Source organism: Leopardus geoffroyi, chromosome C2 (assembly GCF_018350155.1).
Source record: "Leopardus geoffroyi isolate Oge1 chromosome C2, O.geoffroyi_Oge1_pat1.0, whole genome shotgun sequence".
NCBI lineage: Eukaryota > Metazoa > Chordata > Mammalia > Carnivora > Felidae > Leopardus > Leopardus geoffroyi.
Window position 1 is genome coordinate 60325768 of NC_059333.1, and position 25449 is coordinate 60351216.

General features: G+C 37.0%; 1 protein-coding gene and 1 long non-coding RNA gene across 4 annotated transcripts in view; one reads left to right on the forward strand and one right to left on the reverse strand.

Annotated features, from left to right (window-relative positions):
• ATP6V1A (ATPase H+ transporting V1 subunit A) overlaps nucleotides 1-25449 on the forward strand; it is a 64185-nt gene that overhangs the window by 22632 nt on the left and 16104 nt on the right. For all 3 annotated transcript variants that reach the window (XM_045502086.1, XM_045502087.1, XM_045502088.1), the window contains 7 exons: nucleotides 6734-6828; nucleotides 10260-10388; nucleotides 13923-14137; nucleotides 14419-14556; nucleotides 16975-17126; nucleotides 21063-21225; nucleotides 21760-21868. In XM_045502086.1, the coding sequence (XP_045358042.1) occupies nucleotides 6744-6828; nucleotides 10260-10388; nucleotides 13923-14137; nucleotides 14419-14556; nucleotides 16975-17126; nucleotides 21063-21225; nucleotides 21760-21868 (991 nt within the window). In that variant the 5' untranslated portion in view covers nucleotides 6734-6743. The remainder of the gene's footprint in view (nucleotides 1-6733; nucleotides 6829-10259; nucleotides 10389-13922; nucleotides 14138-14418; nucleotides 14557-16974; nucleotides 17127-21062; nucleotides 21226-21759; nucleotides 21869-25449) is intronic.
• LOC123610894 lies at nucleotides 2708-21166 on the reverse strand. The gene is made up of 2 exons (XR_006718332.1): nucleotides 21004-21166; nucleotides 2708-2800 (listed from the first exon to the last, which is right to left on the reverse strand). It is a non-coding gene; the product is annotated as an uncharacterized LOC123610894 (long non-coding RNA).

Genomic DNA, 25449 nt, shown 5'->3' on the forward strand with positions numbered 1-25449 from the left:
TAAAATAGATATTGTATACGATGGAGTGCAAAACTTGCTTGGAATAAGAGAATGTACAAGAGCATACAAAGAAATTTCCCTGCTTACAGTAGACTTCTATAACATCCTGTTCTCTGTCAGGACTGGGAAGAGCTTGGTGGGTATTTATTCACTCTTTACTTGTTTTTCTCTTCTTGGGGTGCTTTGGTGAAAAAATTTTAGAAGTACAATGGGAACCCTTATCTCAGTGCTGTGGGAATTGAAAATTCAATTTTCAGAAGAGCCCATTTCCTTGGACCAGTCCTTGGAAGTTTCTCAAAGTGTTTAAATGTTAAGAAGTCAGAGCCAAAAACTTCTGGACATGGAGAACATATTTTCCAACTCTATCAGAAAATAGTTCTTTAGAAGTTAAATAAACTCTTAATTGGGACTTCTTTTCCTCTAACTACTGTTGATGGGTTCTATCTAAGTTTCTGTTGAAGGACAAAAAGCAAGTTCCTTGTAGAAACTAAGGCTTTGGTTGTAAGGGGACCTGACCTCTGTGTCAGTAGCTTGACTTAGCCCAAACATTACCCTAAGTGCTCTGCTTTCTAAAGCCACTTTTGTATCTCTCTTCCCTTTTCACAGAATAACTAGTTACAAGATAACTAAGAAAACAGGCCAGAGATATTTGTGGTTCAAGTGTGAGTCTAAGTTTCAGTTATCCAGGGAGTGATTATTTACTTTATTCAATACGTGAGCATTTTGGGTTCTCTGGAATCAGATGCCTAGAAAGTCTATTGTATAAATAAGATCTTTGTTAGGGATCCACACATGTGAAAGGAAGGAGACAGACTCCAAGTTGGGAAGGGAAGAAGTTGAAATGCAATTGAAGCCTAGAAAAGCCTTAGCCGACTCTGTAGGGAAATCTGGAGTGAGTGTTACTTATAAGAGTATCCCACATCTGGGTTGACATGGCTGGGTCTTTATACCTCCGTTTTGCTCAGTCACCAGGTACAGGTTGCCCTGTGAAGGGTGTGAACGTGGGCAAGGCAGCTCTGTGACTGAGGCAGACCCTGAAGGGTTGACTGGTGGCTGTTGGCTGTCCACTGATGACATTCCACTGTCCTTTCTTAAAGGAGGGTCTGGATGCTGCATCTCTGAGTCTAATTTTTTTATAAATGCTTATGTATTTATTTTGAGTAAGAGCACAAGTTGGGAAAGGGTAGAGAGAGGGAGAGAGAAAATCCCAAGCAGGTGACACGGGACTGGATCCCATGACCACAAGATCACCACCCAAGCTGAAATTAAGAGTCTGATGTTCAACTGACTGAGCCACCCAGGCTCCCCCTGAGTCTAATTTGATAAAACTATTGCCTTGAGGCAGAGACTGTCGTCCTTCATACCATATAAGATTGTTTAGATGCAGACAATAGAAACCAGCCTTGTGAATTTAGGAGGCAGAGTAGTGCAGGCCGTAAGGCCCAGAGGCATTGGAGTCAGTTTGCCGAGATTCAAATCCCACTTTTACTTCTCTCCAATTTTGTGATCATGGGCAAACTTACTTAAATCTCCATTCCTTAGGTTTCCCATTTGTAAAATGGAGGTGGTATTGGAAGTTATTAAGTAACTATTCACTGAGAGCTTCTTTTCTTTGTCCAGGCATTGTTTTCTGTGCCGTCATGACACTTGCATTCTAGGGAGTGATACAGATGGTAAAAGAGTGAAATAAAAAGAAAAATTATATTCTTTCAGGTAGTCAGTTTATAAGTGCTGTGAAGAAAAGCAGGGTAAGAGCATTGAGGTTGACAGTGGGAACAGGGAGACTGTTCATGGGAGTGAGAAAACACATTCTGGGCAGCAGCACAGCAGGCGTAAAGGTCTTGAGTTGCTGGAGCCAAGATTAAAATTTAACTATGTTAAAACATCAGAAATGGACAGAAAAGTGCTGGGAATTCCTGCTTTTTATACTTCAAAAACTGATGTTTCCATAATTTTCTTATTTTATCCTGAAAGATGTGTTAAGAGCTGGGGATATATTTGCAACCACTTCTCTGCATATAACTCAGCGGAATAGAAAAGGCTAAGTTACTCATAATTGTTACCATTTTTTCCTTCTCTTAACACTGACTTTTTAAAAAGTAGAATCCTCTTGATTTGCTGTATAAGAATATTAATCAGATGAATACAGATTTGTGGATCTAGTGAAAGCATCTCTAAGTAAACTTACAGAATTATTATTTAGGCTCTTAATTCTCTAATTGGATGTTATTGTTTCTAAGGTCTCCTGTCTTTGGCATAAATTAATATATGCCTAAAAATAAAAAGTTAAAGATTATAGAAACACTAGTTTCCATGGTGGCTAGGATTATTCAGCTGAGTGATAAACCCACATGGTAGCTGAATCATGAATAAACCCTCTGATTTCCGCTAATCATTGCTCATACACTTAGAGGCTGTCACTGTTGTTTTAAAGGGAATGTATATAAATGCTTATTTTAAAAAATCAGAACAGATAACCTTTATTGTCTTATGAACTCTCCAGAATACATTGGTTAACCCCAGAAAGTTTGAATCACCTGTGAAAAAGCTCTGCTGTATACTCTAGTGTCTCCTTGTTCATCCTGCAGGTCTCAGCCCAGCCTCTTCTAAGTCATTCCCATCCTGCCCAGGTCTAGGTTCCGTACCTTTGCTTTATGCTCTCCCAGATCAGCCTGCACAGCTCCTATGACAACACATGTATCACTTATTGTAACTCCCTATTTGTCTTTATATCCATCCCACCAGGCCAGAAGCTCCTTGGGGGAGAGATTGTGTCTTCTCACTCCATTCTGTTTTCAACCTGTAACACACAACACATCATTGATGCTTAAAATCCATTTTGTTTTAAAAAATAAAGTTACGGTAAAGTGTACATAATAGCTAAGAAAAAAACTAGCCAAGTGACTAGATTTGGTTCAAGTAACAAGAGGGTAAGAATACACTAAGTGCTGTTTATTTGTTACACTAGGTACTTTTTAGGAAGTTAGGCAAGATTAACTTGCATTAACAGAATAAAGTTGATAGTCATCACTATTTTTTGTTTTAGTTTCATTTTATTTATTCTAGAGAGACCCAAGACAGTGTGAGTGGGGAGGGGCAGAGAGAGGGAGGGGCAGAGAGAGGCTATTAGCACAGAGCCTGACACAGGGTTCGAACTCACGAAACCACGAGACCATGACCTGAGCCAAAACCAAGAGTCAGACACTTAAACAACTGAGCCACCTAGGCACCCCATCACTATTACTTTTCTGTTAGGCTTACCATTAGGTGCCTTGCAACAACCCCATTAGATTTTATAGATGAAAATGAGACTCAAAAAGTTGAGAGAATGTGATTTGCCCAAGGATGCAACTTAAAAATTCATACTCAGTCTGTCTGACTCAAAGCCTTGGTCTGTCTCGATAAAAAGAAGCAGCCAGGATGGGTGAAAAAGTATTCTTCAGTACTTTCATATAACGTTCAGAATACAATTTTTTTATTTTGTTTGCTCTACTTGAAAAGAAGAGAGTAGTCTCTGGAGAGAGAGATCTGAAAAAAACTGTTGGAGAGTTAAGGCACTAAAGAGAATTTCCTTGGAGAGGTCTCTAGTCTGTGGCTACAGCTGTTGGAAGAAACGGCCAAGAGGGTAGAAGCAGTGGGGAACTAGATTTATGTGGAATATGATATTTTCTAAGGAGAGATTTTTAAAAATAGAATGGCTTTTTCAAAATTCAAGCCCTGTTTGAATAGTGGTATTACTGATGAAATTCTTGTAAGCATTTTGTATTTCACGAGGGACATTCAACAAATTTGTAATTCAGCCACATCTCTGGGGTAGGTAGTAGAATTTTTCCTGCTTTTCAAATGACGATGTGAAGAGATTTTGATTTGTTCAGACCCTCCTGCAGCATGTCCCTGGTAGATCCAAAAAGTGTCTGAAGTCTGCTGACTCAAGATTTCATGCTATTTCCACTTTAATAGGCAAGTGACCATGTATCATGCAAGCTATATAAGAAATACTCATATTTGGGGAAGAAATCAGACTGATTATCAAGTTATTTTCTGACTTTGGAATTTTCTTATTTTCTGAAGATGAAAATTTGACCTCATTTGTTTGTTCACTACTTCTTTGAAGAGTTTGCCCAACCCATTTCCCAAATAAATGTTTGTCTTTAAACTTTGTTTTTTCCCTTATTATCTAAGTAGTTTCTAGAAAAGCTTTTTCTTCTCTTTTTTGTATTCCAGTCTTTTGCAGTTTCATACCTGATTACTTAACAGCCCCTTCTACTGCATCTTTAGGAAGCTGGAAAATCCTAGTGAGCCAGTTTCCCCTTTTCATTACTTCCTCCCTCAACTGCCCTTCCTCTAATTTAACTTTCCTATTGAAAACACAAAAATCTTTGCTCTTTTATTGTGACATTTGTGACTGTGGTATCTGGTTTATTTTTTTCTAATTCACTTACATTGTTTCCAATGAGTAGAAGTATAACCTACCTTTAATCATAAATTACCAGCCTGATGATAGTCTCTACCTTATCACTGATGCCATCTTCAAGTTTTTGGTACCTTTCTTGCCCCTTTGATCATATTCCTCTCACTTGTAAGGTCTCCCATATCTCCGTGTGGTTTTCATCGTTATTTTCACTCATATTTGTTTCTTTAATCACTGGGTTCTTCCTTGTTAGCCGTATCCACTGTTACCCTTCTGAAGCCACAAAGTGTATCCAACAGAACTCCATTCACTGTTAATGACTTCATTGTTATACTCTCCTCCCCAATTCTTTGGTATCTTGGTTAATGGATTACAAATTGTGTCCCATGGAGTATATGGTTCTGTAGTGATCCTTCATGGCTCCAAAAGACAAAAACACAACTCAGCTGTGTTTGAATTAATTCCCAGAGCTCAAGGTTTGTTTTTCCTTTGTCTTTCTGTATTCTTTCCAGCTACCTGTTCCCCCTACCTCATCTACATTGGTTTACACTTCTCCCACATCTGAATTAGTTTCTCCTCTGCTCCCAGGGTGTTGTCATCTTGAATACTAAAGTCATTTTGCTTTATAGTCCTTTTTTTAAAGCCAGTGAAAGCCCCTTTTATTCACAATCCTATTCCCTAAGTTCAAGACAGGGCCTTTTCCTTGGTAGGAGCTCAATAAACATTTAATAAATTGAATTCCATTGACATTCAACCCATAACCATTTCCAGAGCTTTCCAGCTTCTTATCTTGCCTCCATCCCCTCCTCTACTTTAATCTGTTAGATGAATTAAACATCATTCTTCTCATAACAGCTCTCCCTTGGTTATTTTTCTATTGTTTATAGGCTAAAGTCCACTTGGCATTCATTTCAAGACCCACACATTAGTCTCTCTACCATTGCATCCTTACTTTTCACTGTTGCCTTAATATAAACCTTTTATTCCATTCATACTGTCTATTAACTGTTCCTGAAATTCTTATTTCCATTTTGTTCTTGTTATTTCTCCACCTGGAATGCCTTTACTGTCCTTCTTTTCTTAGTTGATGCTAATTCTACCTGACCTTCAAGAAGTCTTCCCTAATCATTCTAATATTTGTACTTTTAGTAAATAAATATATGTTATTTGGTACTTTATTACTTACTGATCCATGACCCTTACTTTATGGTTGTTTTGGGACATTATTAGATTTTATATGTATGTGTATTTTATCTCCCTTGTTAAATTGCCAATAATTATTAAGTGAGACCAGCAGTCAAAAATAAACTTTCTACTTTGGAATCCGCAATCAGTTTTCTGTTTGGATTTGAATTGTTCATTCTTTGGGTTTTTGAGATTGCACATCAATAAAGAAGGCGAACTGAATTTCTTAAACTGTTGTGTGTTTTGCAAAAAGAAGAAGAAGAAAAAGGAAAATTGCTCCCAGAAAAATTGTAAAGATAGATAAAGATCGCTAATACATTAATATTTTTTTATTGTAAGATGTAATGTGTCAGATGGTGAAAAGTAAAGCAGGGAAGTTGCAATTTTATTTATTTTTTGCTTTTAAATGTTTTATTTATTTTTGAGAGGGAGTGCTCACGTGTGAGTGCCGGGGGGATAGAGGATCTGAAGTGGGCTCTGCACTCACAGCAGAGAGCCGGATGTGTGGGGCTCAAACTCACCAACTGTGAGAGAGCTGAAGTCAGACAGCCAATTGACTGAGCCACCCAGCAGTTCCTATTTCTTGCAATTTTAAATAGATAGGCAGAGAAGCCCCTCAGAGAAGGTGAAATTTGAGTAAAGACCTGAAGGAAATATAGGAGTGGTTATCTGGGAGAAGAGTACTCCAGCCAGGAGGACAACATGTGCAAAGACCCTGGGGCAGAATGTATGTATGTGTATATGTATATGTATTTATATGTAAGCATATATGTATATATATTTATAGTTTGTATATATTATATACAGAATGATTAAGGGGAAGAGTAGTTGGAAAGATCACAATGGCAATGGCAGAGAGGACAAGATATTGTAGGACTAGGTAAGCCATTGGAAAGACTTCACATTGTTTATTACACTCCTTGGTATTTTCTATGGAGTACTTTGCATAGGAATATGTAATTTTGAATTTTAATAATAACTGTAGACCATCCAAGAATGAGGTACTTTTAGGCAAATTTTAAGAACTTTATATTTTCTCTGAAGAAGTGGTAATAACTCAAGAATACCGATGATGAGAGTTAACTTAGTTCTTTTGTTTTATAGTCTGTAATTAAAACTTTTTTTCTTTAACCATAGGTAAATTAACATGATGGATTTCTCCAAGCTACCCAAAATACTTGATGAAGATAAAGAAAGCACATTTGGTTATGTGCATGGGGTCTCAGGACCTGGTAAGTAATATGTAATAATCTCAATAGTAAAGATTCCTAACTTCAATTAATGTCTTTTCAGGGCATTTTAGGTAAAATACGCAAGTTTCTGTTCACTCACAGAAGTTCTATTTGCCCCTAAAAGATTTCATAGTTGCTATAAGACTGAGGTAATACCTCCATCATAAGAGCTTCTTTAGCATTCATTACCTTTTTTTTTTTAATCAAGTTTATTATTTATTTTGAGAGAAAGCATGTGTGCAGGTGAGTGTGGGAGGAGCAGAGAGAGGGGAATAGAAAGGGAGTGAGAGAATCCCAAGCAGGGTACAGAGCCTGATGTTGGGCTTGATCTCATGAACCATGAGATCATGACCTGAGCTGAAATCAACAGTTGGACACTTAACTGACTGATTCACCCAGGCACCCCTTTTGCATTCATTATCTTAAGTTGATAATTATTGGGCACTAATTTGTGGTATCCTATTTATTATGTATGTGTGTAATTGCTGTTCAGAGTTTTAGATATGTCTTAATTTTTTGTTAAATGTGAGGTGAAATAAGACTATATAATATAAAATTTATTGCTTTTAGTATGTAATACCTTGCAGATAATAGGCATTCAGTCAATATATGTTAATGTGGTTTGAACGTCAGTAATTTTTTTCAGAGCATTTCTCAACAATATCAACCTTGGCTCTTTGAATATATAAATGCTTCTGGATGTTTATTTTACATTTTCACATAACTAGGTATCTGTGGGAAAGAAGTTTTATGACATGAGAATGATAATAGAAAGCAGTTAAAAACTTTGTTTTATTCTGCCAAAACTTGGGGTACTGCATTTTAAATAATATATCTCATTCTAGCTTTCATTCATTTTATTCCAACTACAAAATATGATTCATAGTTTCCATGGTAAAAGCCACTCATTGATTTATAATCCTTAGTGCCATGGATACTTATTTTTCCTTATGTCTCTCTTTTTTTTTTTTTTTAATTTTTATTTGAGAGAGTATGTGTACACAAGCAGGGGAGAGGGGAGAGTATGTGTACACAAGCAGGGGAGAGAGAGGGAGACGGAGATGGAGAATCTTAAGCAGGCCCCATGTTTAGCACGGAGCCCAGTGCAGGGCTTGATCTCACGACCCTGGCATTATGACCTAAGCCAAAATCAAGAGTCACTTAACTGAGCCACCCAGGTGCCCCTCCTTATGTCTTTTTATAAACCTCATGCTATAGTCTTTTTGTTCTAATCACAGTGGAGGTAATGACCCTGTTCTGGTGTTTATGCAAATGAGGTCAGTAAGTCACAGTGTTTATTTCTCCCTAAGAAGTTTCTATAGCTTAGAACTTGGTGTTTGAGCTTGAACTCATTGGCAAAAACACATTTCAGTGTTGTCAGTTTCTTTTGCCTTTCCAAGTAACAGTTTTCCCCTTGATGATCAGAAGGGTCTTTAGGAAAGGCAGGCTATATTCAAGAACTTTTAGGGAAAAGGCAAAAAAGAATACCATCAAAAGAGTTTAGGTAAAAATATTTGTCTGAAACTTGTAGTAAACTGCTCCTGGAACCTATTTCTAATTCTTAAGTACTTAATAAAATGATAGAAAAATGGCATACTTTTGGGTTTATGAAATATGATTTAAAATTTTAGTTATCTCTGACATTTCAGTGCATCTTAACTCTTATATAGTAGGTATAGAGGTAAATATTTATGAAATTAACAAATCTTCATTGTTCTAACACAAGTTAATTAAAGATTAATACTTTAATAGTTTCCCCTTGGATATTAGTACATGGTTCTAATTAATTGTATCAGGAGGCTAAATACATCAAAAATAGAGTTATTCTGGGCTGCCTAGGTGGCTCAGTCCGTTAAGCATCTGACTTCAGCTCAGGTCATGATCTCATGGTTCGTGAGTTTGAGCCCTGCATTGGGCTCTACACTGACTGTGCCCTGACAGTGCAGAGCCTGCTTCAGATTCTCTGCCTCTCCCCCACTTGTGTGCATGCATGTGCACATGCTCTCTCTCTCCCGCAAAACTAAATAAACGTTAAAATAAATAAGTAAATAAAACTATGGGGCGCCTGGGTGGCTCAGTCGGTTGAGCGTCCAACTTCGGCTCAGGTCATGATCTCGCGGTCTGTGAGTTCGAGCCCCGCGTCGAGCTCTGAGCTTACAGCTCAGAGCCTGGAGCCTGCTTCGGTTTCTGTGTTTCCCTCTCTCTCTGCCCCTCCCCTGCTCATGTTCTGTCTCTCTCTCTCATAAATAAACATTTACAAAAATAAATAAATAAAAAATAAAAATAAAGTTATTGCTACACAGATCTGAAAATGTACAACTTTCCCCACCTACCAGAAAAGTAACTTTTACTTACTAGACAATGTGGTCTAAAATAGTAAGTATAAATTCTGGTTCAGTATTTATAAGAAATAGGAATTCTTGGGGCACCTGGGTGGCTGGCAGTTAAGCGTCTAACTTCAGCTCAGGTCACGATCTCACATTTAGTGAGTTCGAGCCCCGCATCGGGCTCTGTACTGACAGCTCACAGCCTGGAGCCTGCTTCGGATTCTGTGTCTCCCTCTCTCTGGCCCTCTTCTGCTCATGCTTTGTCTCTGTCTTTCAAAAACAAATAAGCAGTAAAAATAGATTTTAAGAAATAGGAATTCTTAATCAGGACTTCACCTAGTGGTAATGACTAATTACAAACATCCTTATGAAAGACAATTTTTTTTTTTCTAGATTTTATTTTTTAGGTAATCTGTACACCTAACATATGGGGCTCAAACTCACAGCCCTGAGATTAGGAATCACATGCTCTACTGATTGAGCCATTCAGGCACCCCTGAAAAAAATTTTTTGGATGCATATGTGAGTTTTTCTAGGTAGAGCTGTTATTAGTTTATCAAAGAGGTCCTTGTCTCAGAAGAGTTTTAAGAGCCACTAATGTGAAGCATTAGAAATGAAAGTAAAGATGTTGTTTTAAATATTATTTCTCAAAGGAATAAACAACACAGTTTTGTTTCTCAAAACAACACAGCAAACTGATACTTGTGTGGCATTCTGCCGTGCAGCTCTTGTTCCAATTTTAGTTTAAACATTTTTTTTTTATTCCCAAATCCATCATTCCATGTATTATAGCAACCGGCATGATCAAAGTGTGTCTCAATGCTGCTAGGTTTGCCAAAGAGAACTTTGGACTTTTTGAAAATAATTTTCATCTGTATTATGTAAATGAACAAGCTTTAGCCTAACACATACATTTTGTTTACCTCTATATCGGATGCTAAAAATGCATATTTTTGTGAAAGTGTATGTATGTTTCATAGTGGGTGTTTTCTTTTTCTTATGAGTATGTAAGAGAGGTGTATATTTGGGTTAACCGGATATTTTAATTATCTGTAACTATTCACAGGATCTTAAGTTTTCAAAACACTCATTTGTTCTTTTCAGTGGTTACAGCCTGTGACATGGCAGGTGCAGCCATGTATGAGCTGGTGAGAGTGGGCCACAGTGAGTTGGTTGGAGAGATTATCCGACTGGAAGGTGACATGGCTACTATCCAGGTGTATGAAGAAACCTGTATCCTTTTTGGTTCAATTTCTTGCCACTTTCTACAAGTCAGAATTTAGGGATTTATAGCAAAGGTGGAAGTAGCAACAACCAATGATAATCAGACGCATGAAATGCTGGTGTTATAAAGAAACCTGATCTTTACAGGAATTTTGAGGAAAGGTACTAGGAATTAATGATCTTATTTTAAGAAATTAATATTATCTTCTGAATGTTCATTGCTCTTTGTATTTTGGTAGTTCACAAACTTTAGGGGAAACCAATTAGAATTTTTCTTAAGAGTGATACATATTGCAGAAGAAAGCATAAACAGAATTAACAATATCAATTTATATGGTTAAAATTCTCCAGTCATGATTTCTGTTTAAAATAGTGAATTCAGGGGCGCCTGGGTGGCGCAGTCGGTTAAGCGTCCGACTTCAGCCGGGTCATGATCTCGCGGTCCGTGAGTTCGAGCCCCGTGTCAGGCTCTGGGCTGATGGCTCAGAGCCTGGAGCCTGTTTCCGATTCTGTGTCTCCCTCTCTCTCTGCCCCTCCCCCGTTCATGCTCTGTCTCTCTCTGTCCCAAAAATAAATAAACGTTGAAAAAAAAATTAAAAAAAAAAAAATCTTCTTAAAATAGTGAATTCATAAATAAATCAGTCACTACTATCTGCCTGTATTCTAATAAATAATGCTAGATGACATGTTACATTATGGTTTTAGCACTAGGAAATCTTTACTTCTTGTTTGGTTATCATAATTTTGGCTTTTAGGCATAGTATTTATTTTCAGTTTTCTATGAAAAAGAGATAATGTGTTAAACTTTGTGAAGAGAAACTACTTTTTTTTCAACTTAATTTATGTGTTTTACTTAAATTGACTCTTAAGGATAGTAGTAATTCTCCTTATTTATTATTATTATTTTTGTTTAAGCACAGTTGACATACAATATTATATTAGTTTCAGGTGTATAACATAGGGATTTGACAATTATATACTTTATGAAATGCTCACCATTGTAAGTATAGCTACCATCTTACCAAAGTTATTACAATATTATTAACTATATTCCGCATGCTATACCTTTTTATCCCTATGACCAATTTGTTTTATAACGAAGTTTGTACCTCTAATCTCCTTCACCTGTTTTACCCATCCACTCAACCCTCACCCCTCTGGCAAACACAAGTTCTCTGTATTTATGAATCTGTCTCTGTTTTTGTTTGTTCATTTGTTTAATTTTTTAGATTCCACATATACATGAAATTATATGGTATTTGTTTTTCTCTATTTTTCTCTGAATTATTTCATGTAGCATAATACCTTCTAGGTCCACCCATATTGTCGCAAATGGCAAGATTTCATGCTTACTTATGGCTGAGTAATATTCTCTTGTGTAATATACACATATGCATATATGTTACGGTGTTTTATGTATATATACACACAGGTATGCTGCATCATCTTTATCCATTAAATCTATCAGTAGACACTTAGGTTGCTTCCATATTTGGCTGTTGTAAATAATGTTGCAAGAAATATAGGGGCATTAGTTTTTTGACTATTTTACTAAAATTTATTTGGTACAACTTTTTTGTCATACTAAAATACATTTTTTCAGGTAATTTGTCTCTCTGTGTGTGTACTGGTGTGCTAAATCAAAACAAAATCATCTGGAAATTTAAATAAAATTAGAAGTCTTTGTAGCTATGAAATCATGACTAATCAAAAAGACTTTTTTAAAAGACTTCTTCTATTGTTAGCTTTATCTCTTATTCAGTCTTTTACGTGGTTTGAAGATTTAAGATAAAAACAAATGAAGGTGTATACAGTGACAACCCTCTTCACCATTGTCATCCTGTATTTAGCCAATTTTCAAAACACATGCATGCGTGCAGCCATTTTTATTAATTCCTTTTATTGTATACCCTTCTAGGTTGTTAATTGCATATATGAACCAATATAAATATGTTACCTTTCTTCCCTTTTCTCCCCAGAAGACAGCATACTATATGCACTGTTCTGTACCCTACTTTTTTTTTTTTTTTTTTTTTCAACGTTTATTTATCTTTGGGACAGAGAGAGACAGAGCATGAACGGGGAGGGGCAGAGAGAGAGGGAGACACAGCATCGGAAACAGGCTCCAGGCTCTGAGCCATCAGCCCAGAGCCTGACGCGGGGCTCGAACTCACGGACCACGAGATCATGACCTGGCTGAAGTCGGACACTTAACCGACTGCGCCACCCAGGCGCCCCAACTTTTTTTTATGCAAGATGGATAGGTATGTGAAAAGTATAGGAAAATGTTAGTGGTAGGATCTAACTGGTAGATATGAGAGTTCACTGTAAAAGTCTGAACTTTGCTCTAGGTTTGAAAAGTTTCATAATGGAAATGAAAATATATTTTGGAGATCTTTCTAGAGCAATTCATAGAAGCTCCTATTCTTTTTTTACAGTTACATAGAATTCTATCATATGAATATATATAATTTATTGATCTCTTTAATGATAGAAATTTTGGTTGTATCTAGTCTATATGTGTTATAAACAGTGTTATAGTGTAACTATAGGATGAATTCACAGAAGTTGGATTCTTGGGTCAAGATTTATGCATTTAAATTTTTGATTTTGCTGAATTGCTGTCAATAAAAGTTGTACTGATTTTACTCTTGTCAACAAGTATGTGAGAGCAACGTGATTTCAGTGTACTTACTTGCAGGTTGTATTCTTTTGCTTTCCAAAACCACTTCTTAATTCTTAAGATTTTAAGTTTTTGTGCCACATACTAGTATCCTTTCTAGGGGATTGATATTCCTCAGTAGTATAGCTGAAATCATGTATTAAGGAGAGTTGGAACAATGTATTAACCATATATTGCTGCTGTTTTTAGCTCTGTGGTTCCCAGACTGTGCAGAAGGCATACTGGGCAGCTGCAGCAAACTCATGTGATGCCCCAGGATATTTAAAAGTTTTGAGGTTAACACGGGGGTATTAGACATGTTGTCAGACATCACGTGAACCAGTAGCTTCAGTTTAATAAACACTTTCATTATTTGGCCGCACTGTATTCTTGTCAATGATGTCATATCTTTGGGAAGTTGAGTGTTTGGTGATTGCTATGCTGAAAAGCAAGTATTGTACAAAAATCAGTGTGAAACAGGTATTCAGTTTGATTCCAAGGTTTGAAAATGGTACAGTGCCCAGTAAACACTTACATCCCATTTGTAAGAATTGATGTTATTTAAAAATGAAATTAAAAAATTTTTTTCTCTCAGTCTATATATTTTTCTCTCAGAGTGTAATTCAGTTATTAGGACATACATATTTATTAAGTTGCTTGGATATAACTATTTAATAAGTGGAATTATTAGATATATCTTTTGTCAACAGTGACCTGTGGCCTGAAAAAAGTTAATGGAACACTAAGGATGTTGTGAACTGAGAAAGTTTGAGAATTTCTGTTTCAGCTTCTTAAGTATCATTTCCTGTTAAACTGTGATACTTCCTTTTTATAGAGTCTCTAAACTTTCAGAGTGAGTTTTCCTCAACTACTGTTTCTAGCGGGTGTGTCTGTTGGAGATCCTGTACTCCGCACTGGTAAACCCCTCTCAGTAGAGCTTGGGCCTGGCATCATGGGAGCTATTTTTGATGGTATTCAGAGACCTTTGTCAGATATCAGCAGTCAGACCCAAAGTATCTACATTCCCCGAGGAGTAAATGTGTCTGCTCTTAGCAGAGATGTCAAATGGGATTTTACACCTTGCAAAAACCTGCGGGTATGTCTTTGAAACCAAGATTTCTAACATTGGTGAAAGAATGTGAAATGGATGTTTAATGAACTATTTTGTACTCTTTAGTCTAATAAAAATAGACCACAGAAGTATAGTTTAATTTTTTCTTTAAATCTGCTAGAAGAATTATAGAATATGTTTTATTGATAAATGAAGCAAATGATTTAAGTAATAGCAGCAAGGATGAATCTGCCTGATATTTATTTGAATGTTAAACAGCTTGATGTTTATTTGAACATTAAACAGCCAGTACATTTGTTCTCTAGGTTGGTAGTCACATCACTGGTGGAGATATTTATGGAATTGTCAATGAGAACTCACTCATCAAACACAAAATCATGTTACCCCCGCGAAACAGAGGAACTGTAACTTACATTGCTCCACCTGGAAATTATGATACCTCAGTAAGTAGTATATACACTTTATCTCATAGTGTGGCCCTCCCTGATAGTCCCAAGAGTACCCATTTTAGTGTCCTAAATAGCCATAGAAATGATACTTAATGTGCGAGTTTTAATTAACTCCCATAATTTTTTTTTATCATGATGATTTAATACCCTTATGTATTGCAAAATGATTACCACATAGGGTTAGTTAACATTTCCATCAAAGCACTTTAGCTACTTAACTTTTGTGTGTGTGCAGTGAGAACATTTAAGATCTACTCTTTAGCAACTTCCAAGTATATAGTACTATACTGTTATGTAGTCATCATGTTGTACATTGGATCCCCTTATTCATTTTTTTTCAAGTTTTTATTTAAATTCCCATTAGTTAACATACAGTATAATGTTAGTTTCAGGTGTAGAGTGTAGTGATACATTACTAACACCCAGTGCTCATCACAATAAGTGCCCTCCTTAATACCCATCATCCATTTATAACACCTCCTCCTGCCCACCTCCCCTCCAGTAAACCTCAGTTTGTTGTCTATAGTTAAGTGTCTGTTTTCTGGTTTGCCTCTCTTTATTCCCCCCCACTGTGTTCATCTGTTTTTTGTTTTTTTTTTTCTTAAATTCCACATATAAGTGAAATCATATGGTATTTGTCTTTGAGTGATTTGTTTTCACTTTTAGCATAATACTCTGTAGCTCCATCCACATCATTGCAAATGGCAAGAGTTCGTTTTTTATGGCTGAGTAGTATTCCACTGGGTGCGTGTGTGTTTTAGCTTCTTGCTAGGACACACACACCACATCTTCTTTATCCATTCATCAGTTGATGGACACGGGCTCTTTTCATAATTTGGCTATTGTTAAAAATGCTGCTATAAACATTGGGGTGCATGTGTCCCTTTGAATCAGTATTTTTGTATCCTTTGGGTAAATACCTAGTAATGCAATTGCTAGATCATAGGGTAGGTCTATTTTTAGACCTTTGGAACCTCCACTCTGTTTTCCACAGTGGTCGCACCAGTTTGCATTCCCACCAAGAGTGTAAGAGGGTTCCCCTTTCTCTACATTCTTGCCAACACCTGTTGTTTCCTGTATATAACTGCCAGAATTATTTTTTATAAAGATTTTATTTTTGAACTTGGGCTTGGGAATACAAAAAGCAGAACATAGTTATTTTTTTTTGTTTTTTTAAAGGAAAGCAATATCTAATATAACATTTTCCCTCCTTCTAAATTTATGCTCATCTTAAAGCCCTGATTCTTTAGGCATAGAGTAGTCTTTGATTTTAACTGTTAATCTATATTTGCATAATTAATTGTATAATGGGTTATATGAATTCTAACTCTGGGTAGGTTGTTTAAAACTTAGTCCTTTAATGTTATTGCTAGTCAGTAAAATACAGTAGACTTATAATAGTTTTTGTGGGTATGAAGATAACTTTATTAAGAAGACTGTTGTAACAATCTGTTCCAGATAAAATGTGAGTGAAAACAATTTTCAAGTCATTTCTCAAGAGTAAGTCTTTGCTCTACAAAATATAGAGAACAAAAGATTTAGATTGGGATTCTGGGCAATCAGCTAGCCTTACCAGCTTAAAGACTCACACACATGGAAGGAACACTCTGAGGTAGACAGTTCAAATTCATGGAGTAACAAAATTATAGATTGCTATAAGTCTGTGGACATTGGGATTATTTGTGAGTAGTTGAAACCATCTCAGTGTTCATAAATGTTAGAGTATTACTCATTATCTTTTTGCTTTTGTAAATATTTAAAAATATTTTACTTTATTAGATATTTTAGGGTTCTTAATAAGTATTTTTTATTAAATCGATATAAGAGCACTATAATAAAGTAAACAAAGGAAAGAGTAATACGAAAACTTTCATTTCTCCCGCAGTCCCAAGCGTATCTTCTGTATCTTTTTAAGACCTGTCCCTGTGCATATCCATATCATTTTTTTAACTATTCTTCTATTATTTGAAATAGGTCTTTCTCAACTCCTATTTTTTTAAGCATTAAAACTAATAAATGCAGCTGGTTAAAAAAAAAATTAGAACTGTATATAAAGACTTGCAGGGCACCTGGGTGGCTCAGTCAGTTGATCGTCCACCTCTTGGTTTTGGCTCAGGTCATGATCTCACAGTTCATGGGATTGAGCCCTGCGTTGGGCTCTGTGCTGACAGCATGGAACCTGCTTGGTATACTCTCCCTCCCTCTCTCTCTGCCTCTTCCCTGCTCACACACATTCTCTCTGAAAATAAATACACATATATATAAAAAAAGATTGGCAATAAGAAATATAAATCTCCTCCACTTCTACATACTAGCTTTCTACCCCCAAGAGGAATTTGGGGTTACTTTGATGTTAGAGGAAGAAATGTTCATAAATTTGACTGTACTTAACATCCTACTGTATTTCTATAGGATGTTGTCTTGGAACTTGAATTTGAAGGTATAAAGGAAAAGTTTAGCATGGTCCAAGTGTGGCCTGTACGTCAAGTTCGGCCTGTCACTGAGAAGCTGCCAGCTAATCATCCCTTGTTGACTGGCCAGAGGGTCCTTGATGCCCTTTTTCCGTAAGTTTGAGCTATGTCCTGTGGTTTTTCCTCAGAGGATTATATGTGGTTATTGTTTCCCTGCCTTATAGATATCTTATGTGCTAATGCTATAATAAATTTTATCTAGAGAAATAATAGTAAATTAGTTAAAAATGTTCATATATTGCCAATGTTTATTATGGAGTGAAATCATTGACACAGTTGCAAAAAGAGCATTACTTCTAACGCTTTTTGAAAAAATAAAATTTCCAGAAAATCTGTACCCAAACAATATAGCTATCTTTATTTAGCTGTCCTGGAATTAGTAGACTGGTGTCACTATAAATATGGTTTCTAAAATCAACTGGGCTCTCTGTGCTGCCCAGGAATCTTTCTTAATTTATAGTCTGCTCTTTGCCATTTTCTTCATCAACTGCTTAAAAACCTCAAACCTCTTGTCTTTAAATCTCAGACTTTACCATACTCTGCTTTACTTTCAACAAAAAGACGTCATCATTTATTTCACAGAAAAGACAGAAGCTGTGATACAGTAACTCCTTCAACTTCTGAATCACGAACCCACATACGTCCCACTTAAACCCTTCAAACCTACCCTCTGAGTTTTTCTATTTCTCACAAGATCTTCGATCCTGTGACTTATTAGTCAGCACCTCCTGTTTCCATATCCTTCAGGAACCAGCTTAACCTTAATAGTCTGTCACTCTTATGGATACTGGCCAATAGACTATATTTTCTTGTTCCTTTGTTTTCTGTCACACTCACCCGGCAAAATCCCAACTGAATCTGTCCAGCCACCTCCTGCTCCCAAGTCTACACACAGGCTGCTGAGAAATTCAGTTAATCAGTGCAAGGTGGAATCTCACTGCTGGGTCCCAAATCCTACTGCATTTCTCTCTTTTCCCATTCTCCTGCTTTCCTCAGCAGCTGTTTCAGACCTCTGCACCTGCCTCAGGTCCTGGGCTCTACTCTTCCTTCTTCATTAGCAACAAATGATCATACTAGAGTCTTCACATGTGAAACTCCTTCCATTAATGTACACTTCCATTCATCCCCTCTCATCTTTCCTCTTTCTGGAGCTTATCCTACCTCATGTCTCCTCAGGGACCTCCCTCTGTAGGTTATCTTCCTTTTATTTCCCATTTCATGAAAAAATATCTACCTTCTATCGTTTTCTCCTTTCTGTCTTCCACTACTTGTCTCATCTTCACAGCCAGACTCCTTGAAAAAATAAATTAGCCATCTCCACTTTTCCCACTGTAATTCACAGTGCCTGCCCAGCTGGCTTGCCCACAGTTGAAACTACTGTCACTAACATTCTCACTCACTACCATACTGATAATTCAATAAATAAGTTTTAGTATTTCCTTAATTTCTATGACTTTGAATGTTGAATGTTGCTGCTGATTCCTTCCTCCTTGAAATACCCTGTTTTTGTTCTTCCTGTTAGCTTCTATACACAAGTCCTTATTCTCCACTGCAAGTTCCTTCTCCTTTAATTTTGATATTTCTTAGAATTTTTCCCTTTCTGGGGCCCCTTACCCTATGTGGATAACTTTGTCCACTCTAATGACTTAAATCTTCCTCTGCATATGATGACTTCCAAATCTGTATCTTCCCCCAGATTTTGTGTGAGTTCCAGACTCACATTTCACTTCTGATCATGCCTCTCCTTTTGAACATCTAATGGGTACTTCTAAGTCAATATGTTCATAGCTAAAATCATCATCTTAATCACCACTCCCTTCCTTGAAACTTGTTCATCTTTTTTTGTTGCCTGTTTCAACGGCTATCATTATCCATCCAGTGAATGCTGAATCTAAAATCTATGATTTCTCTCAAGGATCATTCTTACCTGCTCACATCTAATTATTGAAGAAGTGCTTTTATTCTCTTACCCAGGTATTTTTTATCTACATCTTTCATCCCTACTCCATGATTTTAATTAAGGATCTTACCCTTGTTCCTGCCATAATCACATTTAATTAGACTTCTCCTTAGTCTTGCCTTCTTTCTAAAGGATTGTCCATATTACATAATGACACATCTAAAACACATAACTGGTCCTATACTGTTTTGCTTGAAACCCCAAAATGCTTTTTATTGCTCTTAAATCCTCCTGCGGCGCCTGGGTGGCTCAGTCGGTTGAGTGTCCAACTTCAGCTCAGGTCATGATTTCACAGTTCGTGGGTTTGAGCCCCATGTTGGGCTCTGTGATGACGGCTCAGGCCTGGAGCCTGCTTCAGATTCTGTGTCCCCCTCTCTCTCTGTCCCTCCCCCACTCATGCTCTTTCTCTCAAAAATAAATAAATATTAAAAAAATATATACTCCTTAACTCTTTATAAAACCATCTGGTCTGTGATCTGGCTATTGCTTACTTTCCAGTATCATGTCAGCCACTTGACGGCCCAGCTTCCTTATGCATCATCTTCCAGGCATCCTGAAGGACTTTTAGTTCCTCAAGCAGTGCTCCCTCTTGCCCCTGGACCTTTGGATATACTATTTCCTCTGCTTAGAATGTTATTTCCCTTTGTCTGGCTAATTTCTGTTTCCTTTCAGGTCCTTCCCTTCAGAAGAATTTCCTGACCCTACTCCAATCCAGTGTCAGACTTTGCACCCCTTCCTGTGTTTTCCCCTAGCACCTCGGATGTTCTCTTGATAGCATGTTTCACATTGAATTGCTGAACTTCCAAACTAGGGCACACCCAGCCCTGCCTCCCCATCCAAGTTAAAAGTGATTTGAGAGAGGTATACAAAGCCATAAGATGAATGGACATGCCCTTGTGGTTTATCAGAGTCACTAAAAGGTTTGAAGGAGAGGGACATCTGGGTGGCTCAGTCAGTTGAGCATCCAACTTCATCTCAGATCATGATCTCACAGTTTGTGAGTTCAAGCCCCACATCGGGCTCACTGCTGTCAGCCTGTCAGCACAGAGCCCACTTCAGATTCTCTGTCCCCTTCTATCTGCCCCTCTTCCACCTGTGCTGTCCCCCCAAAGTAAATAAGTATTAAAAGAAAAAAAAGGTTTGAAGAAGAAAAAAAATGTTTAATGTGTATTAGTTTAATTTTGAAGAAGTCTGTCATTATTATTAAGGTCATAATGTTTCTGTGAATTTTATAATAAAACAGTATTGCAAAGAAATTTCCCTTAGCATTAAATTTCATTTCTCCTGCCCACACCCTCCTGCTCTACGTGCACACTTGGCGTGTGAACACACACACACAGACACATACCACACCATTCACTTTGCCCTGCCCTTAAGGATATTTCACTCTCTCTTGCCACTTCTTAGGAAAAGTTTGAATGTAGCTGCTAAATGGCACTATAACCACCAGCTGACTTTGGTTTACACCGCTGGAATGTGAGCTCTGCGTACAGAAACATGGCTATCTTATTTGCTGGTGTCTCTCCAGCCATTTCAAACAGTTTTTAGTGCCTAGGAAGTACTTTATAAATAGTTATTCAGTGTATAAAAGGGGATTGACATAACACCTTAACAAAATTCTTTGTTCATTAACCTTTATAGCAAGATATGATTTTCTTAGGTCTTATTTTTTGCCTCAAGACAACTTAGAAAAGTTGTTTAAATTTTTCTTTTAGCTGTAATTCCTATATTGTGCTTACATGAACTAATTTATATAAACATTCCAAGTATCATTAGTACTGTTTTATTTTCATATTCCTTTTCCCCAGGTACTTTATGGCATGTGCCCTCCCAATCTAGCTATTAAAGGTGGTAGAGATGGTTAATGACAATAAAAAACATACACTGTTACAGATACCAGCTGCGGAAGCAATTACTGTATCTGTATATCTATCTTTGTATATATATAGATACAGATGAAAATATTTCAAAGTGCTTTGTTTCTTCAACTTGTTTTTCTGTGTCACTTACCTACTTTGTTAGTAGTAATTAGCAAGTGTAGTAATCCACACTTTGTTTTCTCCGCTCAGATGTGTACAGGGAGGAACTACTGCAATCCCGGGGGCTTTCGGCTGTGGAAAGACAGTGATATCGCAGTCTCTATCCAAATATTCCAATAGTGATGTGATCATCTATGTAGGATGTGGTGAACGAGGAAATGAGATGTCTGAAGTCCTCCGGGACTTCCCAGAGGTCTGTACATACAAAGCTTCAAATATTATTTTAGAGAAAATACCACTAACCAACTTCCTTTGGCAATTAAAAAAGCTTTGTCTTGGACCTAGAGCAATGCTCTGATTTGTCAAGGATCTCTTAAAGAATTTTCTGATTATATTTGTGATTCAATTTGTATATTCCAGGAAAGGAATTTGAATTTTTCAAATACTTTAAAGTTTCTATTTGTGGTCTGATGGTTTTCAGTTATTGGGAGAAAGATAAAATAGACAAAATATTTGTAGATGGGAACTTTATATTGGCTTTATAAGATCTAGGTTGCTAAAGTAATATTCCTTTTTCCATAAAATAATGGATTTCATTTATGCAGTGGAAATAGTGGCCTATCTTCTTTCCAGCACAGTGGGGCAGGGGGGAGAGGTTGGAGTGATGAGAAATATTACTTTGGGAAAACTGATTATAAGAGGGATTAAATACGGGTAAGTTGTAAAAGCGGGGACTAAAATGTTCTGTTTGGAAATGGGAGGGTCATAATCGATTTTTTGCTTCTAGCTCACGATGGAAGTCGATGGTAAGGTGGAATCAATTATGAAGAGGACAGCTTTGGTAGCCAATACCTCCAATATGCCTGTTGCTGCTAGAGAAGCTTCTATTTATACTGGTGAGTATATGAATTGAAATAAAAGCAGTGTACATCTGTTCTTAAGTTTAAAGCTAGCACCAAACCTTTTCTTTTTCCAAAGAACTTTCCTTTCATTCTAAAATACTTTGTGTGTACAACCATATTCCTAGCTTTTAAAAAATGCTGCACAGGGGCGCCTGGGTGGCTCAGTCGGTTAGGCGTCCGACTTCAGCTCAGGTTACGATCTCGCGGTCCGTGAGTTTGAGCCCCGCATCGGGCTCTGGGCTGATGGCTCAGAGCCTGGAGCCTGCTTCCGATTCTGTGTCTCCCTCTCTCTCTGCCCCTCCCCTGTTCATGCTCTGTCTCTCTCTGTCTCAAAAATAAATAAACGTTAAAAAAAAAATTTTTTTTTAAATGCTGCACAAAAATGAATAAATCAATAAATAAAAATAAAAAATGCTTTATGTACTATAAATGCTTTATGTACATATGAGGATATGTCAGTATATTTCTAGAATTGTCTCAATCTTGTTAATAACCAGAAAACGATGTTATCTTCTACTACCATTTTTTTTTTCATTACATGTTTTACCATTGTTCTAAACTCCAAATAAATCTGTATGTCTGTAACTATAATGATGACCTTTGGATTAGTATATTTTGATGGCTGGATATAAAAGATAAGAAAATCAGTGCACTTATGTGTTACCTCCCATATTTGCTCCCATTTCTATCCCCGCTTTTTGGTACTTTTATTTCTACATTTTCAGATTTATGATATTCACATTCTATGTGTAACCATGCATACAATATTCGTATTAGCCTTAAACCTAGAGTAAAATGGAGTCAGTCCCCACAGGCACTCTTTTGGCTATAATTTCTCCATTTATTTTGTGGTTGGCTAAAATCTGACTTTTGAAAGTTTCCTCAAGAAAGTCTCAGGGAAACTACATTCTATGAATTCTTATTTCTTCATAAGTTTGTTTTTTTCTACTGCCTTTAAATTTTCTTTTTTTTTTTTTTTTTTTTTTTTTAATGTTTATTTTTGAGAGAGACAGAGAAAGAGTGTGAGCAGGGGAGGGGCAGAGAGAGAGGGAGACACAGAATCTGAAGCAGGCTCCAGACTTCGAGCTGTCATCACAGAGCCCAGCATGGGACTCGAACTCACAAGCCATGAGATCATGACCTGAGCCTAAGTCAGATGTTTAACTGACTGAGCCACGCAGGCACACTTGTTTTTGTTTTTGTTTTTGTTTTTTTAAGGAATCTCTACCCCCAGCATGGGGCTCAAACTCATGACTCTGAGATCAAGAGTCGCATGCCCTTCCGACCAAGCCAGCCAGGCACCCCAATACTGCCTTTAAATTTTAATAGTAGTTTGGTTGAGTATAAAATATTTTGGATCAATGTTTGTTTCCTTGAGAACTTTTATTGTAGCACTAAATACAAGGGAGGGATCTGAAGCCAACCTGCTTTTTTTTCCTTTTATGGAAGATTTTTTTTTTTTTTTTTTTTTCCCAAAGGGATTTCTCCTTCAATTTAAAGTTTTATAACTTTTGGGCACCTGGGTGGCTCAGTCAATTAAGCGTCTGACTTCTGCTTAGGTCATGATCCCACAGTTCTTTTGTTCAAGCCCCGCATCAGGCTCTGTACTGACAGCTCAGAGTCTGGAGCCTGCTTTGGATTCTGTGTCTCCCCCTCTCTCTGCCTCTCCCCCAATCATGTACTGTCTCTTTCTGTCTCTCAAAAATAAGTAAACATTAAAAATTTTAAAAAATAATAAAGTTTTACAACTTTATTAAGATATATGCCAATATTGATAGTTTTGATAAATTTTTCCTGAGGCGTAGTTACTTTTTCAGCTTATGAACGTGTCTTTCATTTTGGAAAATTTTCAAGAATTGTTTCCCAAACTTTTCTCTTCTGCTATGGTTATCTTCTTCAAACTAGACATATTGGATCTCCTTTATCTGTTTACCTTATGTATCTTATCCTTTCTAATCCTTTTTATTTAGCCTTTTGTTCATTTGCTCACAGGATATTCAGTGGTTATTCTTTGCTTTGCTGCTAAAAAACGTTCATTTCTGTAATGGCTTTATTTTTTCTTCCAGCTCTTTGTTGAGCTCTGCTGGCTCATGAAACCTCTTTTCTGACCTTACTGTATATTCCTTGAGATTTTATTGTGTGGTAGGACGCGTTATTAACAGTTTCTTTCATTAATTTATCGTGGTCACAGTTTTCACCTGTTCCCTTGGCAGGTTCTTTGGCCATCATTGTATTTGCTCTTCTGTCCTTTTTCTTCTTGTATTTTGTGTAGTTCCCATACTGATATGTATTGTTACTATTACTCATCTCTGCAGGAGATGGGAAGGGAGACAGGATTGCTTCATGGCAAACTGTGGAGTTTGTTATGGCATGGAGTTGTGTAAGTTACTTTGATCTTCTCCTGCCAACGGAAATCTACTGCCACAAGGTCACTTACAGTGCATTCTTTCTCTTCTACCCTGCCTCACCCACTTTTTCCTCACTGTAAAAGAGTGCCTACCTGCATTTTGTTTGTCCCCATCACCCTGCTTCTCCTTGATGCCATACTGGATCCAAGGATCTCCTGCCAGTACCCAGTATCCTTTGTGCAGTGTTCCAAACAAAGGATTCTTGGCTTTGCCCCAGTTTTACAAAAGCATAATCTGAGATGTTCAGCTTCAGGTGAATTCTTGGGGTCTTCCCACATCCTTGTTTGGGTTTTACCTTATTTAGGTGGATTTCCTCATTATTTTGTTGTGTAGCTAAACATGTCTCCTAGTTTTTGGTAATAGAGTTTGTGTTTTTTATACTTCTTGTTCTCCTTGTTTGGTGATTACTTTTATGAGAAGGGAAAAGGGATATATTCACCTATTATTTTAAGACAAGAAGTCTACCTACTTCTTCTAAATGGCTGCACAGTATCCCTTCTGTATGGCTGTATCATAATCTATTTTACCAGCATCCTTCTGGTAGACACATAAATTATTGACAGGTTTTGTTTTTTTGTTTTTTGTTTTTGTTTTGGGTTTTGTTTTTGTTTTTTTTTTTTTGCTATCACAAACCTTGATCACTAAAACATCCTTGTGTATGTTTTTTAGTTTCTTTTCATGTTTTGTGCATGTGTTTCTTTGTACATTTTTGTAAGGTAAGTTTATAAAAGTAAAATTGCTAAGCATACAACTGTTAATGTGGATCTTAGATATTGATAGCTCTTCAAAAAGGATATGAGTGAACAAGAGTTCTGTTTCCCCACATCTTCACCAGTGCTATGTTTTATAATGCTTCCTAATGATAATTATCAAACACACAGTGAACGCTGATGTACTCAGCACCTAGATTTAACAATTTACTATCCCTGCTTTATAGATACGTATTCAGTCTGCGCTCTGTCTCTCTCTGTCAAAAATAAAAAGACATTAAACAAAAAAAAAAAAGGCAGGGAGGCGCCTGGGTGGCTCAGTTGGTTGAGCATCCAACTTCAGCTGTGATCACGATCTCTTGGTTCACATGTTTGAGCCCTGCATCAGGCTCTGTGCTGACAGCTCAGAGCCTGGAGCCTGTTTCAGATTCTGTGTCTCCACCTCTCTCTGCCCCTC